The following is a 16,824-nucleotide window of genomic DNA, read 5'->3' as shown; positions in this document are numbered from 1 at the left end:
AGCGGTGTCTGAAAAGGGCTGGGAAAATCATCAAAGACCCCAGTCACCCATCACATGGACTCTTCACCCTCCTGCCCTCTGGGAGGCGCCACAGGAGCCTCCGGACTAAGACCACCAGGTACCGGAACAGCTTCTTCCCCACAGCTGTCAGACTCCTGAACTCTGCCTCCTGACATCTGACCCACGTTAAACTCATGGACTGAACATACACACACCCACAATGGACAACTGTACCCTCAAACACACAATAATAACATGGACTGAACCACCACTCACAACCACCAGCACTTTATATAGCCTCTGTAGAAACTATCTACACCCTCACTTATCTTAACTGCACTACTGTATAGCTCTGTGTAAATAATCATTCTGTACATTCGATAATTTTTAATCCTACAACTGTTTACAACTTGCATAGTTCCCATTTCTGTATAACTGTATATCTCAGATTCTGTAAAGTTATTTATTTCATATTCTGTATAGTTTTTCATATTTATATCCTGTTCATAGCCTGTTCATAGCTTGTACTCACTACAGCCTGTACATACTTATAGTTATAGAATATTCACAACATACTTCATACCGTGTACATTATAACATACCATAATAGACCCATTTCTGTAATATACTCACATATCTATATTATTGCTAATATATATTGTAATATATCTATATCACTAAAGCACTTCTGGATGGATGCAAACTGCATTTCGTTGCCCTGTACCTGTGCATGTGCAATGACAATAAAGTTGAATTCTATTCTATTCTATTCTATTCTCTGTCTGTCCTGACCCGACAGAAGGAGAGCGACCAGCAGATAACTGCGCAGGTGGAAGGCGGCCTGACCACCTACACCCAGACGGGCCTGGCGGCCGGTCAGGATTACAGAGTCGGCATCGTGGGAGAGATCGACGGCAGGAGAGGACACGAGAGCACCGCTGAATTCATGACACGTGAGGTTTTGTTTCCTTCTTTGTCAGAAACTCCTCTGCTTTTCTCTTCTTACTAAATCGAAGCCACAATCGCTTCCACCCTCCGCAGATGGAAATGATTTTAACACTTAGATAACCATTAAAAATGAGGAAAGTCATACAGACTACACTGACTTTGAATAACTTGTGTACATCTTAGTCACTCTGCACTGAATTATCCTCCTTAATAGTGTTAGTTCTTTGGCTGGTTTACAGGAGTTATACCGTGATGGTGTTTAGGAGGTGTGATGGGTGTAGCTACGTTTTATCACGTCAAGTTTTGTGTTGTAACCATTCTGAGAACACCAAGTATTCCCCAAATACACACTGTGTGCAGATGTCCTGACAAAAGGCATGTTCTTCAACTCTGATACCTGAACCAGAAAGTAACTGTGCGCTGGTCCTGCTTTATGAAAGAGCCTGAAGTTAGAGAAAGGAGCCTCTGACTAGCATACTGGCACTTGAGAGCAGCTCAAATCACCAAACTGGCAGCGGGAGCTTAAACATTTCACTCTCGCTGCCCTTCCTGTGGGAGATGTAATCTGTGGCAGCTGCAGAGAAGCTGCCCGGTGGCTGGCGATGAAGAGGACGATTCAGTCTGCAGGAGTTTAGAAAAGGCAAAAACCGAGTGGAAGTGTATCGATCCAAGTCAGGGGGGTAAACAGGAACAGGTAGACGGCTTCATGTTACCTGGAAGAAAACATTCACCTGGCGTGTGCTGGACTTTCTTCTCTGTTTTCTTCACCTTCAGTCATTTCTGGTCCCACCAACCTCAGAGTTGTCAAGATGTCGTCCACGTCTGCGGTAGTCCAATGGGAGCCGACAGTGGGGGAGATTGACAGGTACCGTCTCACCGTAACGCCAAATGATGGAGCGGAGAGGAGTCAAGAAATGACCATCCCAGCTGACCAGAACTCCGCACAGATCCAGCGGCTGGAGGCCGGGCGTTTGTATGACATCCTGCTCGTGGCAGAGAAAGACACGAGCAGGAGCGCTCCAGAGACCACCCAGGTAGTCCCCGGTGAGTAGAGCCAATCACAGCTTGCTTCCACTCAGGTTAACGTCCTGGAAATCATTTTTCTTAGCTCACGCCATTGACTGTATGTAGATAATGGAGATAGCCTCAACTTTATATGTCAGAAGTGACCTCATTTAAATCATATTTAGCTAATGCTCACTAGCTTTGTTTGTAAGCTGCATCCATAAACTGTCAGATACTTGCTAATTAGTGCTAAGGAGCTAAAAAATAACGTAAAAGGAATTAAATTCTTGGCTGGTCGACTACTACATTTAATAGCAATTCCAGTGTTTAGTACAGTTTGACAGTAAGCCAAAGATATTTATCAGATAATTGCATTAAAAATGCTCCACGAGTCTCCAACAGCAGTCGAGAGGTCCAGTTCACATGGATGTTAGAGGAACTGAAGGTTACTGCTTGTTAAGCATTTTATATGAAATTTGTGGTCAACAATGTTAGTTAGAACTATGAAGTGTATATAACGTTTCTGGTCTGAACAGTAAATGCAGAGCTACCTCACAGCTTTCTAAAGGACAGACGGAGGATTCTCCTATAGTTTAAGAAAAATAAGTCCGGTTAAAGTCTCAGAAAATGATGCTTTGGCCTGATTGATTAATTTAATAAAGTGCAGTATGATGTTTGCAACTTTACAGTCAAAAAACAAGCTAAAGCAGAACATGCATGACCACGTATGACTCTGTGCATCCATACGAGTGTTCACCGTTTCTGTTGTGCTGTATGTTCACAAAAACCCAAGATAAAATCCTCACCTTGAGGCTTCACAGCAGGACTTGTTACGTCTGGCTTTAATAAGAGCCTCTGGTTAGTTATCACCCCAAAGTTAGTCTGAAATGACTCACTGCTGAGTAAAAAGTTAGAAATTTGATAAGAGAGAGAAATAAAAGGAAGGAATCCAGGTCGTTGTTGTTCAAAGATTTCTTTTCCAGGCTATGCTCGGGCCATAACAGCTTTTGTTCGGCTAAGTGAGCCTTTGTGTCCCGACACCTCATCATTCAATGAATTACGTCATATACAACACGTTAGTCGATGTCCTCCCCCGACCCTCAAGAAGAAAACGTACTTTTATCTGCCTCTAACCTCAGTCGTTATGTTTCTTTCTCAACAGTGATACGAACAGGTTTGTCCGAGGAAAACAATAATGACATTATGATATTCTCCTTGCAGGTTGAACGTGGATGCTGCTGACCTGAGTTATGGTTTGCTCGGGCTGGCAAACTGTTGTAAATCAGGTTTCCTTAAAGGAACAATAATGATTAACAACCCTGCTTTTCTTTCTTTGTTAGGTGTGACTTCTTCGGTATTAAGGGCATATTATGATGATCTTAACACTTAATCCAAATACTCACTGCCTTTACATCCTTAGGAACGATATTACCAAGATTTCCCACGGCAGCTTCCCCTCCATATATTTCCAAAGAGTCCACTTTGACTACCCAGGCCTCCCTAGCACCTAACCAAGATGTTAGCAGCATACACCAAGACTTGAACCCATCAGCCGAGGGACAAATATTTGACCAGCGTGAGAAGACAGAAGATGTGAGCAAGGACAAAGACTCCTCAACTCCTATAATAATTGCCAGAACTAAACCTCTGGTCAATAAAATGTTTTCAATAAATGGCACCAGCCCCAAACCCATCGGAAAGTCCATATTGCCAAGGAAGCAACCGCATTTCAATGCAACAAGAGTTGTGCCCAGAAGGAGACCTTTTAAAAAAGTCTTGGAGAGTAAAAACCTTAAACCAGGTGTCCCCATCATCAGACAGTCTGTGTCAGACCCAAGTATAGAGGCATCCAGCTCTGACAGAGTTGATAAAAATAAAGCTATGCTGCCTGGAACAGATTCAGAAACAAAGATCCAAAGTAGCTCAGAGGAATCAGCGGCTGCTGCTGACTTAAAAGGGCCACCGCAAGTTGGCATTGCAGGCCATGGAAATGACACTGGTCTCGTTTCTCCAGAACCAAGTGGGACCGTTCAAAGCCAAGAGAAGAAATGTCTAAATAAAATCAAAGTGACACATTCGAGACTCCCCTTAAAAGATAGAGGCAATGGGTGTAGGGGGGCTGAGCATGCTGGCATGGTAGAGAAAAGTCCAGACCTGGGTTCACCGCCTTCTGCAGAGCCAGACCTTGATTATAAACCAGATCCTTTACATAAACTTTTGAAAGACACTTTTGATAGTATGAACATCTCAACATTTTCTGTTCACCTGTCAAAATCATCAAACCTCTCAGTCAATGCAGACATAATTGGGAAACAGATTTTGAGAGGACTGAAGCCACTGCCATCGCTCTCATCCTCTTCAACATCCTCAGAGTCACAATCATCATCGCATTCATCAGCCTCAAGGACATCACACTCTCCAGCTGCACCACCATCACCTTTATCCTCACCATCCCCACCTTCACCTGGTTCCGATGGATCAACGGCAGGTTCATCGTCCTCGCAAATGTCTTTAATTCCATCATCACCTTCATCTTTACTGTCACCACCTCCATCCACATCATTGTCCCTTCCAACAACATCATCATCCCCTTCCAGATCTGATAAATTTGATTCACATTCAAGCAATGAGCTAAGTGAAAGCAGCAGAAGTAGCTCTGCGCCTGCACCACCCACAGATAGAAAACCACCACCAGAAGGTGGGGTACCTCAAATGAACACTCCTAAATATGGAATCAGACGCCGTCCATACGCAAAGTTTGGACCTTTTCAGAACAAAACCCATATAAATTCTAGATTCCGTCTCCCCTCCCATCGTATGAACCTTAGTCCTGAAATGACAGCAGAGAACAAACATCGGCCGACGAGCGAACTGTTGTCTTTACCATCTATATCTGCTTCTGAGGAATCATCCTCTGTTAAGGCAAGTGTACCAGTGAAGGATACAACTGGGTTAAAAAATGGGACAGGTACACCTGACTTATCTGGAGTCGAGCAAAACCAAAAAAATGTGCAGATAGAAAGACAAAGGATAGCAAATCGCTGTCCTCCATTCAAGAATTGCCGTTTTCTAAAAGGGGGACCTTTTCAGAATCAAACTCGTCGTATTGGACCTTTGAACCGTGAAACAGAGCCACGCAAAGAGCAGGTGGTTTCCAATGAGTTAACAGCTACGTCAGCCCCTTCTCTTTCCAAAGGGCCTGTGAGAGATGCAGATGATGGTGGACTTGGGACAAGAATCTCCTCCACAAGTTCAGCCACTGAGTTTAATCGGACACTCAGAGGAAGAGGAATGTCTTCCTTCCATCGCCAAAATACCAAACTGGGCTATATCTCTCGCCAACTATATGAAAGACGTTTAAAAAACGGAACCCAAAGAATACCTCAACGTCCGTATAACTATCCTCCTCACAAGTATTTCCCAAACAAAGAGGTAAATGCAGGCAGCACTGGAAATCAAACTGGCCAACTGGGAAGCATATTAACTCGCCAGAATGTCCAACACCCTATGCATCAAATTCCAATTAGAGAAGGAGATCAAGATACTGCAGCTGACCAGATAGATGGTCAAACCAATGTCCGATCACAGACTGAGAATCTAGGAACTGGAGACAGAGCTGTGGGGAGAGAAGAAGATATTAGCAGTACTGATTCAAAGCTGCAAGAAATAAATGACAGCGGAAATCCTGGCAAAAGCAATGGGACTGGAATTCAAGGCAGACCAACAAAACAACATTTCCCAAATTCAAGACCCTCCAGCTCAGTCACATTTCCAATAAGACAACCAGCAGCAAAAACTGTTCCAGCACAGCATCCCACCCACATTAGACACTACACCGGGGGTAGCCAAAAGAGTGAGAACCCACAAACATTTGAAAGTAAAACTAAGCAGACAAATCCTACGTCAGATCTTTCTTCGTCTGGAGTCTTAAGGGAACCTTTGGACTTTGTGGAAGTCATAAACCAGACCACTGATGGAGTCACATTGATATGGGACTCACCTGAAGGCAAGTACAAAAACTTTGTTGTGACGAGAAAAGACGGAAAAGAGGAGGACACAGAGCCAAAAGAAAAAGAGCATGACTACCACGATTCTGGCAAAGAGGGAGGCAGGGAAGAAGAGAAGACGAATCACACGCCTAACAGGGACACCATTTCCCAAAATGTAGGTAGTGACGATGAGAACAGAGTGCCTGGAAGCCTTGTAACTCATGCCCCAAAAATCCAAAGCAAAACAATAGTAAAACCAACAGAAAATGAAAAAACCTTCAAAAAAGTCCTTCCTGGTTCAGCTCGGTCCTTCCGGTTTGAGGATCTGCCCCCACAGCCCGAGTACACCTTGACCTTACTGGGAAAGGGCCCTGGCGTTCTGTCAAGACTGCACAAGCTTGTCATCAGTACAGGTACAAGCTATTGTAACAGTAGAAAAGATGAATTTCTACAGTGCAAAGCTTCAAAATTACTGTCAGTGTTGTCAAGTCTCGTTCAGACGGCTCGATTCTTTCTTTTTGATCTTGTACCCGCGTCAGTCTTGGATCATTCAGAAGACTGTTCATTCAAGTGCTAATAACTAATAATCACTCGTCTTAAATGTGACTAGAAATGTGTGCTTACCCACTAAATGCTTCCTCCATCGTGGTTTCAAGAGCTCGGATGCTGTGGCGCTCTTGAAGACTGTAAGCTTGTGATTTACAGTTCCACATTCATCACTTTGTGTTTGTCATTCAAACAGTGGTTCAGTATAACTCACTTTCTTATTAACACATACTGATTTTGAAAAAACTCTCATGAACTTGTGTTTTCTGTTCATATTATATTTGTGCAGTCATTCTTCAGCTCTCGTGAATATGACAAATACTCATATTCATGACATTATAAAGATCAACACCCTCTCCACCATAAAAGACACATCCAGTTATTTGATGTCAACCCTCAGATGTGGGTTTACAAAGCTGTTTGCCAGATAGTCTTCTTAGTTTGTACTGGCCTAACTTGGTTAACAAACAACCTGCAGAACTTACCAGACTGCCACATGCAGAAAATTTACCAATTCTTTACAAAAAACAAAAAAAGAGGGAGAATCTTTGTTTTTTTCTCTTTGTACAAACATTAGGGAAGATTTTATGTACAAGAAACCAAACAGCATTCCAACTCTGTTGGGCATGATTAACAGAAGAGGACCCAGGATTGAGCCTAGGGGAACTCCACTCAGATGCACTGTTGATACAAACTAGTTGATCAACTAAGTTGACATCAAAGACATCAGTAACAACGTAACTCTCTTCATTCACTGCTACTCTGGTTTTTTCTCACTCAGGGTAAGCTAACAGCCATCTTCACTGACACCTCTTCACCTCTCTCCCAAACCAGGGTAAGACCACGGCTGGTCTCTCTACTTTCGGTCTGTTTTAACTTTTCGCATTTAAAAACGAAAAAGTAAATCAATTAGTAAATCTGTAAATGTGAACATTTTAAGGTAAATCAGCGCTGTACAGTACTGATGCGTACTATCAGTATTATACAGTACAGCATAGATTTTAATACAAAGAATAGTCTAATTCTCTTTTGTAATATACAGCTTAAGTCGTGCAAAAAATAAAACAAATATCATTTATTGAGTGATACCGAGTCCTTCTGAGTTTTGGAAAATTATCTTAACTTCTCCCGATCGTTTCCTGGTTCTCACTTCCAGCTCTAAACAGTTAGATTAATATCTTAATGTGTTTGTGTTCATTCACTCTGAATAATCTTGTCAAGTGGTCTCTTTATCTTCCTTTGTTTTAACGTCCTTTATTCCTGCCATGCCTTTTATTTTCAGGTGAGACCGAGCAGCTAACTACTGTGTTAAAATGTCGTCACTCCCTCCTTTGCCCAGGAGCCATCTGCATTTAATTGTTACTTTATATGTCTGTATATGATTTGTATACTGTATATATGTTTGCATTGTACATATATACACAGAAACCCATTGAAGCACTAATAGCAAATGTGTGGATGAATAAATAATACTGTGCACACTGTTTTCACTCCTGACTCTTTTCACTCTACTTCAGTGTTTTTCACAAACCCAGTTATTATTTTTTCTTTCTCTTTGTGGAATTTTTGTATTTCTGCTGCTTGTTTTTGTCTTTTATTGATGTTTTTCCCTCCACTTCCCTTCCTGCCTTTCGTTTACCCCCCCTCTCTCGTTATATTCGATCTGCCCTCTAGGACCCGAGCCTCCCTCTAACATAGTCTTCAGTAAGGTGACGGAAAACTCTGTGACGGTGTCGTGGACCAAACCAAAGAGTCCCGTCAGCGGTTTCAAAGTCACATATACCCATGCAGAGGATGGTGAGAGCCTGGATTCCTATTGTGCTTCATTTCTTATTGGCTAGTGAATATTTACGTAAGCCAGGGGTGGGCAACTCCAGGCCTCGAGGGCCGGTGTCCCTGCAGGTTTTAGATGTGTCCCTGATCCATCACAGAATAGAATAGAATAGAATAGAATAGAATAGAATAGAATAGAATAGAATTCAACTTTATTGTCATTGCACATTGTGGCTTCGATTTAGTAAGAAGAGAAAAGCAGAGGAGTTTCTGACAAAGAAGGAAACAAAACCTCACGTGTCATGAATTCAGCGGTGCTCTCGTGTCCTCTCCTGCCGTCGATCTCTCCCACGATGCCGACTCTGTAATCCTGACCGGCCGCCAGGCCCGTCTGGGTGTAGGTGGTCAGGCCGCCTTCCACCTGCGCAGTTATCTGCTGGTCGCTCTCCTTCTGTCGGGTCAGGACAGACAGAGAATAGAATAGAATAGAATAGAATTCAACTTTATTGTCATTGCACATGCACAGGTACAGGGCAACGAAATGCAGTTTGCATCCATCCAGAAGTGCTTTAGTGATATAGATATATTACAATATATATTAGCAATAATATAGATATGTGAGTATATTACAGAAATGGGTCTATTATGGTATGTTATAATGTACACGGTATGAAGTATGTTGTGAATATTCTATAACTATAAGTATGTACAGGCTGTAGTGAGTACAAGCTATGTACAGGCTATGAACAGGATATAAATATGAAAAACTATACAGAATATGAAATAAATAACTTTACAGAATCTGGGATATACAGCTATACAGAAATGGGAACTATGCAAGTTGTAAACAGTTGTAGGATTAAAAATTATCGAATGTACAGAATGATTGTTTACACAGAGCTATACAGTAGTGCAGTTAAGATAAGTGAGATATAGTTTCTACAGAGGCTATATAAAGTGCTAGTGGTTGTGAGTGGTGGTTCAGTCCATGTTATTATTGTGTTTGAGGGTACAGTTGTCCATTGTGGGTGTGTGTATGTTCAGTCCATGAGTTTAACGTGGGTCAGATGTCAGGAGGCAGAGTTCAGGAGTCTGACAGCTGTGGGGAAGAAGCTGTTCCGGTACCTGGTGGTCTTAGTCCGGAGGCTCCTGTGGCGCCTCCCAGAGGGCAGGAGGGTGAAGAGTCCATGTGATGGGTGACTGGGGTCTTTGATGATTTTCCCAGCCCTTTTCAGACACCGCTTCCTGTAGATGTCTTTTATGGCAGGAAGTGGTGCTCCGGCGATGCGCTGGGCAGTTTTCACGACCCTCTGCAACGCCTTCCGGTCCGAGGCAGAGCAGTTCCCGTACCAGACTGTTATACAGTTGGTCAGGATGCTCTCGATGGTGCAGCGATAGAAGTTCACCAGGATGTCTGAGGACAGGTGGTTCTTCCTCAGAGTCCTCAAGAAGAAGAGGCGCTGGTGAGCCTTCTTGACCAGCTTGGAGCAGTTGGTCGTCCAGGTGAGATCCTCGGAGATGTGGACTCCCAGGAACTTGAAGCTGCTCACACGCTCCACAGCCGTCCCCTTAATGTGGATGGGTGGATGTGGGTCAGCATTCCTCCTGTAGTCCACGATGAGCTCCTTGGTCTTCTCGGTGTTAAGCAGCAGGTTGTTTCTGTCGCACCACTCAGCCAGACGATCCACCTCCTCCCTGTAGGCGGCCTCATCGTTGTCACTGATGAGGCCAATCACCGTGGTGTCATCTGCAAACTTAATGATGGTGTTGGAACCATCAGCAGGTCTGCAGTCGTGGGTGAAGAGGGAGTAGAGGAAAGGGCTCATCACACAGCCTTGTGGTACACCGGTGTTCATTGTGATGGTAGATGAGCAGTGGTTATCCAGCCGGACATGTTGGGGCCGGTTGGTCAGGAAGTCCAGTAACCATTTGCAGATGAGGGAACTGATACCCAGGTCTGTCAGTTTCCTGATGAGTTGTGAGGGGTGGATTGTATTGAACGCTGAACTGAAGTCTATAAACAGCATTCTGGCGTAGGTGTTGTTGTTGTCCAGGTGTGAGAGGACAGAGTGCAGTGCGATGGAGACTGCATCCTCTGTGCTCCTGTTCCGGCGGTATGCGAATTGGTGGGGGTCCAGGGTGGGGGGGAGACAGGATTTGAAGTGTGCTAGGACCAGCTGCTCTAAGCACTTAGTGATGATGGGGGTGAGTGCTACTGGGCACAGCTGATTTAAGTGGCTAAATTAGCTCCTCAACATGTCCTGAAGTTCTCCAGAGGCCTGGTAACGAACTAATCATGTGATTCAGGTGTGTTGACCCAAGGTGAGATCTAAACCTGCAGGACACCGGCCCTCGTGGACTGAGATTGCCCACCCCTGACATAAGCAAAGGTCATGTCCAGTTTCTAGATCAGGGAGCGAGGTCACAGCTGATGAGTAAAGACATCTGTTCCATCAGAGGTTTGGTTCAGTTCAATAACATTGTTTTCTCTGTGTGATTGTTAGATCCTTGCCGTATAATTTAAAGCACTTTGAGGCGACTGATGATTTGGTGCAAGACTTTATGGAAAATAAAAAATATTGAATAATTTATGACTTTTTATTACATGCAAACGTCTATTAGGATTACATGAATAAATAACTAATCCTGTGTTTGTGCATGCAGGCGAGCCGGTGTCGGTGTCTCTGGACTCAAAGGACTCCACCGTGGGTTTATCCAAGCTCTCACCTGGTTCTTCTTACGAGGTCACCGTCATCTCCACCCTCGGACTGGACGAGAGCGATCCAGTGAAAGACTTTGTCATGACGCGTGAGTCACGCGCTGTTGTTCACTGTTTATCTCAGCCTGAGATGACACACTGTTGTAAAAGTTCATAATTGAATCCACACATGGTTTCTTTAAACAGTTTCATGTTTTCAATTTTATGTGCTTTTTTTTACACTGAAGAACTAAAAACAATTAATTTTACATGTTTTTGCTTCTATATGAGAACTGGTAGCTTGGTAGTGTTTGCAGCAGGTGCTGACCTGGAAATGAGCTGCACGGTTTTTATGCTTCGTCTGAGGAGACTCGTGCTGGATTTATTCCAGTCGTCTGTGTTATTTCAAAGAGCAGAGAAGGCAGTTCAGATGATTCCCATCCTAAACACAGAGTCTCACGGGGAAACTGGATGCTTTTTCTCATCTTTGCATATTTCACTGGTGATCAGTCTACAAACTTCAGTGAGGTCAGGCAATGGCTCCTGGCAAATACTCTTATCCTCAATGATAAGAAAACTGAAATTGTGGTCTTTGGCAGTAACGTTCTCCGTGCCAAACTTCGTGATGCTTTTGGTTTTCTCACTAGTTCCTTTTCCGACACTGTTAGGAATCTGGGCGTGTTACTTGACAGCTCTTTTAAACTTGATAAACAAGTGTATGCTGTTGTTAGATCCAGTTTTTACCAACTCCGCCTTATTTCTAAGGCCAGGCAGTATATCCCGCATAAAGACCTGGAAAAGCTCATCCATGCCTTTGTAACTTCGAGGCTGGATTACTGCAATTCACTCTATTTTGGTCTCCGCTCTGCCCTCCTTCACAGATTACAGACAGTCCAAAATGCTGCTGCACGCATTCTAACCAAAACTAGGAAGTTTGCCCACATTACTCCCGTCCTGGCTGATTTGCACTGGTTGCCTGTGAAATATCCAATTTAAAATTCTGCTGTTTACTTTTAAAATCACTAATAACACAGCACCGAGCTATCTTAAGGAACTCCTAAGCTCATATGTTCCTGCTAGGGCTTTAAGATCATCCTCACAGTTACTGTTGGTGCAGCCTAGATCTCGGTTGAAGTCTAGAGGTGATCGAGCGTTTGCCCTGGCTGCACCAGAGTTGTGGAACAACCTTCCGATTGGCATCCGGGCGTCTGACTCTATTCAATCTTTTAAATCACGGCTTAAAGCGTATTTGTTTAATCTTGCTTTTTCTACCGGTTAAATGCTGGCCTTGTTTGCAGCGATTTATTCTATTAATTTTCCTATCATGCTTTTATTTCCGCTGTGCATGTCATATCGCCATTGTGTTTTGATGGCATAGTTATATTGTGCTATAGTTATATTTTTCTATTGGTGGCTTTTTCCTGTGAACATAATTTTACACTTTTATTTTTTGTTTTTATGACTTTGATTATACTTGTGTTAATTTGTTTTATGTTAAGCACTTTGGCATGCCGTTGGTTTTTAAATGTGCTCTATAAATAAAGATTGTTGTTGTTGTTGTTGTATGTATTTGGTGATTATCAGACTGGGGCGTGTGTCCTCTGGAGTGGAAAACTGAGAGAGAAACTTCAGGAGAATTATAGAAGTATTCATTTCACTTTTACTTTTAGGCTTTTAAATCATGAATATAGAGTAAAAACTTCAGCATTACAATACAGATTTATTTTAATCGTTAGTTGGTTAACTGGCATTTTACTTTCTTCACTGTGGCCGTGATGTTTACTGCACTAAACTTCAAGTTGAACCGATATAGCTGAAATGTTGCTGTTATAATTGTGGAGCGGGAGGTCAAGATGGGAGAAAGGTCATGATGGGAGGTCGTAATGGGAGAAAGGTCATGATGGGAGGTCATGATGGGAGAAAGGTCATGATGGGAGGTTGTTTTGGGAGGTCATGATTCTTTTCGTAACTATTATTACCTTTATGTGTCTCTCAGTGCCCGACCCGCCGACACACCTGCGTGCCGTAAACGTCACCGACTCCACCGCCTTGTTATTGTGGCGTCCAGCGCTGGCAGCCGTTGATAAGTATTCCATCGTGTACGGCGCGGGCACAGGTGAGCAGGCTGTCTCATCTCACTGTTAATGCAAACTCATCATGTCTGCATCATGTCAGTTTCTCTCGCGTGTCTTAAATTCACCCACGGCTCCTCGTTGCTACTCCTACGTGTCTGACTAAAGCGTCCAGTCTGATCATCGTTTTGAATGAGGCAGTTTGCTTGTGTAGGTTCAGAGGTGAAGGTCACGGTGTCCGGAAACGCAGCCGAGCAGCAGCTCAGCGGCCTGGAGGGATCCACCACCTACACCGTCACTGTAACCAGCCAGCTGGGCAGCCGGGAGAGCTCGCCGGCCACCACCAGCTTCACCACCACCGGCGGTCAGCACCACCTTTGTCTGTAGTTTGGTTTGTGACCTGAACAAACACGAACCTCATCAGTGTTCCTCTCCAGGCTCGGGGAAAGTTGGGGAAGGCCCGCAAGACCTCCAGGCGAGCAACGTGACTCCACGCACTGCCACGTTGTCATGGAAACCTCCATCAAAGCCCGTTGGTAACTACAGACTGAGCTATCAGGCTAAAGACAAAGAAATGAAGGTGAGCAAGTTTTAAAAATGATTTCCTGATTAGTCAGTGACTCGAGTTCAAGTCACGACAGGAAGTGAGGCTGATGTTCTTTTTACGCCTCCTCCTATGATTTTTCTGTGTTTTAACTTCTGAGAACACAATCGTCCGGCTTAGCATCGCCTCTTTGGACCAAAGAAAATCGAATAACATATTTGTTAAATTTGCTGAGTCCTCTTGTCATCACCGTGTGCACATCTGGACTGTTTCCAGCACAGCTGCTTCTTTTGGGTCACTCTGTGGACGTTCACACTGCTTACACTTGTACAGGTGTGGAGTGACGATTGTGTCGATGGCCAAAGAACTGCTGAATCTTCAGAGTCATATAAAGATCAATCATTAGAAGGAAAACACGAGTTATTGTTATTGCAGACTCCAGAATCGCAGCAGTGATAGGGATTAGCAGGACCCTGGAGTCTAGACGCTGGTGAACACCTGGGAAAACTCCCAGATGTGTGAACACTGAGCTTCCTTGTAGAGTTTAAACTTAAAGAGGTCCAGATGTGTACATGGCGACCACCTTAAAGAGAACCTCAGACTCATTTTATTATTTATTTATTCGTGAATATCAGCAGATGTTGAATTTGATGGTTGTTTTTCACCAACCGTCAAAGGAAAACGTGGCTGAGACGTTCCTGTTTATTTTGACCTGATGTTTATAATAGCGTGCGTATCTCAGACATTCGTGAGGCCTGATTTCCGTTTGTACCGGCGGCAGGAGGTCATTGTGGACGGCTCGTTAACGCAGTACAACCTGACTGGACTCCATCCTGGATCCACGTATACGCTGCAGCTCCAGGCCGAAGGAGGAGGACAGTACACGTCCGCCATCTCCACAGAATTCACCACCGGTACTTCTTTGAGCCTTCGTCAGTGCTGTTGTTGTTCGAGATTTCCTCCCACCCTCACCCTCCGTCTTGCTCCTCCTCAGGAACCCTGCGGTACCCGTTCCCCACTGACTGCTCTCAGGAGCTGCTGAACGGCATCGTGACTTCAGGCGAGGCAGAGATTTTCCCTCAAGGCAGACACGGGACGCCAGTGACAGTTTCCTGCGACATGGAGACAGACGGTGGCGGCTGGACGGTATAAACTCACACCACAGAGTCATCTTTACTTTACGTGTGTTTGCCTAATTTAATTACTAATAAAACACTTCCAATATAGTCCAGCAGTATTTATAAAGCACGTTTATGGGACTCGATGGAGACCGGCTCGCTTTCAAAGGCAGCCTCGTGTCAGCGCCGCCTGCACTGAGCAGGTCTCGGGTGTTTGGCTTCCTGTGTGCAGGTCTTCCAGCGGAGGAAGGACGGCTCCGAGAATTTCTTCAGACGCTGGAACGAGTACGTGGAAGGATTCGGGGACGTGAATGGAGAGTTTTGGCTCGGTGAGAGATGCTTTTTAATATCTGAGTACAAATCTGCACAGGACCAGGCTCCGTGTGGTGAGGAAACATATTTGGAAACACGGATGGCAGATGCAGCTTCCACAGAGTGCAGTTAAAGCAGCAGATTTGAGCACAGCGCCAGTTTAACTGGAATGACAGACATTCTCATCCCAGCCTTTTCTCATTTTTCTGTTGTTTATTTTGTTTCCTGTAATAAAACCCGATAAACTCGCCCCTTCAGGACTCGCGAGTATCCACAACCTCACAGCGATGAGCAGGATGAGCCTGCGGGTCGACCTGCGAGACGGCGACGAGTCGGTGTTCGCTCAGTACTCGACGTTCGAGGTGGCCAAGAGGAACTACAAACTGACTGTGGGAGGATACAGCGGCACCGCAGGTAACACGGGAACCTGGAAGAGGTGATCAAAGGTTTTCAGCACCGCCGAGCTCGATTCAGGTTCAGATGTTTGCTCTGAACATCCTGATCTGCCTGGGTCTCATTCAGTCAGAAAAAGCCATCACACCAAGGTCACCTCTGTCCTACTGTAATGTCCAGACTGGGGGGGCAAGGCCCCTAAAAGCATGCCCCTGCCTGCACTCCTGGCCTCCTTGGTCTGGGACACTTCAGACTGAAACCTGCTGGACGGTCGTGTATCATCAGAGGTCAGCCTGACTCATAGCTGGCTGCTGCTTCTCACGCACGTCCATGCCAACTGCACTTGTGCCCAACACAAACCTTTTCGATCGCACTTCCTGGTTACAGTTTCTTATTTTCTCTTGTTGTGGGAAACGAGTTTGAGGTTTTATTTCCACAAAGACTAAAATTCACAAACAGTTGAATTAAGTCATCTAAATAAAGCTCAAGGATCCGGAGATAATGAATCATTTAAGTAAATAAAATTATATTTGTTAATAAGGAAACTTCCTACCGTGCTATCCTTTCAGGTGACTCTCTCAGTTACCACAACCACCGGATCTTTTCCACCAAAGACCGGGACCTGGCGCCCTTCATCACCCGCTGCGCCATCTCTTATCGAGGAGGCTGGTGGTACAAGAACTGCCACGAGGCAAACCTCAACGGCCTCTACGGCATCAACACCAAACACCAGGTAACGTCATCGAGTCGCTCGGACGGATTTTACTTATTTTCAAGGACCTGCTACAACTTTGAAATGGAGCTGGTTGAAGTATAAAAACAAACGTGTGCGTGTGTGCGCGCGTGTGTGTGCGTGTGTGTGCGTGTGTGTGCGTGTGTGTGTGTGTGTGTTCAGGGTGTGATCTGGACCGCCTGGAAAGGAAAAGACTTTTCTGTCCCGTTCACTGAGATGAAGCTGAGACCGGCAGCCTTCCGGCCTCCGTCCCGAGGATGAGCGAGAGAGAGGCTGATGATGATGATGATGATGAACTGCTAAACACACATGCTCAGTGTGTTACATGTGTGAACGCACACATTGAAACGGGGAGCTCGGGCTCCTGTTAGAAGATTTGTATAGAGTCAGTTATCAGTATGTTACTGCAGATTGTACAGGTTCCTCCTTTTCACCAGTATTTTAAAGCGGGGCGTCTTCCTCCATACTTAAAGGCTCAGTTCACACAAATTATATCACGGCTGGGTCCAGTTAGACAGTTCTGGTTTCACATGCAGATGCTCTGAGAGATCAGAAGTCTCAAACTAGAGGCCCTCGTGACTCCTGATCCAAAGCAGACTGTGGCTTTCAGACCAAATAAAAGTCACACAAGATAAAAAAAACAACTCAAAACCCTCTTAGAAAGATTACCGGTACCAGTGAGTGCTCGGCTCA

The 16,824-nt window shown here is 44.6% G+C and overlaps 1 protein-coding gene across 1 annotated transcript in view; it reads left to right on the top strand.

Moving 5' to 3' along the window:
* Positions 1-16,824, top strand: part of LOC308385282 (tenascin-like) — a 48,776-nt gene that overhangs the window by 31,553 nt on the left and 399 nt on the right. The window contains exons 7-19 of the mRNA XM_080864123.1: positions 800-953; positions 1,723-1,992; positions 8,163-8,285; positions 10,926-11,069; positions 12,956-13,075; positions 13,246-13,395; positions 13,469-13,611; positions 14,357-14,489; positions 14,570-14,721; positions 14,926-15,022; positions 15,264-15,419; positions 15,968-16,131; positions 16,294-16,824. The exon at positions 16,294-16,824 is cut by the window's right edge and continues 399 nt beyond it. Coding sequence (XP_080720249.1) covers positions 800-953; positions 1,723-1,992; positions 8,163-8,285; positions 10,926-11,069; positions 12,956-13,075; positions 13,246-13,395; positions 13,469-13,611; positions 14,357-14,489; positions 14,570-14,721; positions 14,926-15,022; positions 15,264-15,419; positions 15,968-16,131; positions 16,294-16,392 — 1,905 coding nt within the window. The 3' untranslated portion in view covers positions 16,393-16,824. The remainder of the gene's footprint in view (positions 1-799; positions 954-1,722; positions 1,993-8,162; positions 8,286-10,925; positions 11,070-12,955; positions 13,076-13,245; positions 13,396-13,468; positions 13,612-14,356; positions 14,490-14,569; positions 14,722-14,925; positions 15,023-15,263; positions 15,420-15,967; positions 16,132-16,293) is intronic.

The sequence above is a fragment of the Rhamphochromis sp. 'chilingali' genome, assembly GCF_963969265.1.
Source record: "Rhamphochromis sp. 'chilingali' genome assembly, chromosome: 17".
Lineage (NCBI taxonomy): Eukaryota > Metazoa > Chordata > Actinopteri > Cichliformes > Cichlidae > Rhamphochromis > Rhamphochromis sp. 'chilingali'.
This window is presented reverse-complemented; position numbering and strand designations above follow the sequence as displayed.